This window comes from Mesoplodon bidens, assembly GCF_964165515.1.
Source record: "Mesoplodon bidens genome assembly, chromosome: 9".
Lineage (NCBI taxonomy): Eukaryota > Metazoa > Chordata > Mammalia > Artiodactyla > Ziphiidae > Mesoplodon > Mesoplodon bidens.
In genome coordinates, this window is record NC_138166.1 from 5,993,379 (window position 1) to 5,996,792 (window position 3,414).

Below are 3,414 nucleotides of genomic sequence, written 5' to 3' on the forward strand. Positions count from 1 at the left end.
GGAGCCATTTAGGCAACTGCGAAATGCGGTGCATGTATATTTTTTGGGTTGGCCAAAAAATTCGCTCAGGTTTTTCCATAACATGTTACGGAAATATATAATGCAAATAATGCAGTGGATTACCTTATGAAGACAAAAGACAATGGAAGCAGTGAGCCTGCTTCTGAGCAAGATGTTTCTGCTCACTCAGTTCAGTGCTGGCATCCCTTTGGCATTTGCTTTACTCGCAGGTCCCTTTCCAGGTTTGCCTGCAATGAGATTTCACTCTCTAAATTTAAAGGACATCCTTTCTGAGCTGCTGTGAATAAATCTGGAATGATATTTTAAATTTTCATCTAATGGAGAATTAGCTGTACCTTGAATAAGGATTGCTGCACTGGATGACTTCAGAATATCACTCACAATGTCATCCAACAGGAACCAGAATCCCCATGGACTGAAGCAGATTGGCCTTGACCAGATCTGGGACGACCTCAGAGCTGGAATCCAGCAAGTGTATACCAGACAAAGTATGGTGAAATCCAGATACATGGAACTCCACACTCATGTTTATAACTACTGCATGAGTGTTCACCAGTCAAACCAAGCTCAAGAGGCTGGTGTCCCTCCTTCTAAATCAAAAAAGGGGGAGACGCTAGGGGGAGTTCAGCTAGTTGGCTTGGAATTGTACAAACAGCTTAAAGAATTTTTGAAGAATTACTTGACAAATCTTCTTAAGGACGGAGAAGATTTGATAGATGAGAGTGTACTGAAGTTCTACCCTCAACAATGGGAAGATTACCGGTTTTCAAGTAAAGTGCTGAATGGGATTTGTGCCTACCTCAATAGATATTGGGTTCTCTGCAAATATTATGGAAGACGAAAAGGAACCTATGAAATCTATTCTCTTGCATTGGTGACTTGGAGAGGTTGTCTTTTCAGGCCATTGAATAAACAGGTAACAAATGCTGTTTTAAAACTGATTGAAAAGGAAAGAAATGGTGAAACCATCAATACAAGACTGATGAGTGGAGTTGTACAATCTTACGTGGAACTGGGGCTGAATGAAGATGATGCCTTTGCGATGGGCCATAGGCTAAAGGTGTACAAAGAATCCTTTGAGTCTCAGTTTTTGGCTGACACAGAGAGATTTTACACCAGAGAGAGTACCAAATTCTTGCAGCAGAACCCAGTTACTGAATATATGAAAAAGGCAAAGACTCGCCTGCTGGAGGAGCAGTGGAGAGTCCAGTACCTTCATGAGAGCACCCAAGAAGAGCTAGCCAGGAATTGCAGGCAGATGCTCATTGAGAAACACTTGGAGGTCTTCCACAGGGAATTTCAGAATTTATTGGATGCCGACAAAAGTGAAGATTTGGGTCGCATGTATAATCTTGTATCTAGAATCCAGGATGGCCTGGGAGAATTGAAAAAACTCCTGGAGACACACATTCATAATCAGCGTATTGCAGCACTTGAAAAGTGTGGAGAAGCTGCTTTAAATGACCCCAAAATGTATATACAGACAGTGTTGGATGTTCATAAAAAATACAACGCCCTGGTGATGTTGGCATTCAACAACAATGCTGGCTTCGTGGCTGCGCTGGACAAGGCTTGCAGTCGCTTCATAAACAACAATGCAGTGACCAAAATGGCTCAGTCATCCAGTAAATCTTCCGAGTTGCTGGCTGGATACTGTGACTCCTTGTTGAAGAAGAGGTCCAAGAACCCAGAAGAAGCAGAACTAGAAGACATGCTCAACCAAGTGATAGCGGTCTTCAAGTATATAGAGGACAAGGACGTGTATCAGAAGTTATACGCACAGATGCTGGCAAAAAGGCTTGTTCATCAGAACAGTGCCAGTGATAATGCCGAAGCAAGCATGATCTCTAAGTTAAAGCAGCTTGCGGTTTGGAGTATACCTCTAAACTTCAGCGGATGTTTCAAGACATTGGTGCAAGCAAATATTTGAATGAGCAGTTCAAAAAGCACCCGACAAATTCAGTGCCTCTGGGCTTGGATTTCAGTATTCGAGTTCTGAGCTCCGGATCATGGCCTTTTCAACAATCCGGTACGTTTGCCTTGCTGTCGGAGCTGGAACGGAGTTATCAGCGCTTCACAGCGTTTTACACCAGCCGTCATAGTGGCAGAAAATTGACGTGGTTATATCAACTGTCTGAAGGAGAATTAGTAACAAACTGCTTCAAAAACAGATACACCTTGCAGGCATCTACATTCCAGATGGCCATCCTGCTCCGGTACAACACGGAAGACGCTTACGCCGTGCAGCAGCTGATGGACAGCACCCAGATCAAAACGGACATTTTTGCACAAGTCCTACAGATTTTATTGAAGTTGAAGTTACTAGTCTTGGAAGACGAAAATACACATGTTGATGAGATGGAATTGAAGCAAGGTACCTTAATAAAATTATATCTTGGTTATAAAAACAAGAAATTAAGGGTTAACATCAATGTGCCAATGAAAATGGAACAGAAGCAGGAACAAGAAACCACACACAGAAACATCCAGGCAGATCGTAAACTACTGATCCAGGCGGCTCTCGTGAGAATTGTGAAAATGAGGAAGGTTCTAAAACACCAGCAGTTACTTGGAGAAGTACTGACTCAGCTCTCCTCCATATTCAAGCCTCGGGTCCCAGTAATTAAGAAATGCATTGACATGCTGATCGAGAAAGAATATTTGGAGCGAGTGGATGGTGAACAGGACACCTACAGTTACTTGGCGTAACCCTTCTGGGAGGGTCTGACAGCGGGCGCAGCCCCTCGTCCCGTGGAAAGGATGGAGACGAGTTCACCGCGGCAGCCACGCCCCCCGCACCTCCTGCTCGGCCCCCAGGCTCCCACTGAGGGCTCGGGCGATCAGAACTGCTCAAGATCGCCACACTTCAAGTCTGTAAATACGGACACCGATGCCATTTAACCCAATTTAAGACCAGAGGGGATGGAACCTTCCATGCTGAGGGCTGCATGCTTCTGCATCCGAATCAACCCATTGGCCACGTGAATAACACCTGCCGGCTGGGCGGCCCCTCAGAGGCCAGGAACACCTAGAGAGCAGGTCTGAACAGACCCACGTGTAATCTGCTATGAAAAACCATTTGTATAGTATGTTTCATTTTTTAATGTGTGAAAATAAAATTAAAGGAAAAAAGAATAACAAGAGTCGACTCTAGAAAGTATCAAAGTGACGTTCAGAAGCATGGAGAATAAATCCAGAAGTTCAAATTTTTATTTCAATGTAATTCCAGAAAAAAGTAATAGAGAAAATAAAAGAAAGACAATATTTGAAGAAATAATGGGAAATAATACCCCAGAATTATGGAAATATATGATTCCACATATTACAAAAGTCCACTTAATGCAAAGCAATATCATAACAAATTTAAAAAGCAAGAAACAAATAAAACTTCAC

General features: G+C 43.0%; 1 protein-coding gene across 1 annotated transcript; it reads left to right on the top strand.

Moving 5' to 3' along the window:
• Window positions 1-403: 403 nt before the first annotated feature.
• LOC308622281 (cullin-1-like) lies at window positions 404-2,730 on the top strand (the record flags this gene model as incomplete). Its single annotated transcript, XM_081243646.1, is given in 2 exon segments — window positions 404-1,880; window positions 1,883-2,730. Coding segments are annotated over 2 exon segments (2,325 nt in total).
• Between the last annotated feature and the right edge of the window lie 684 nt (window positions 2,731-3,414).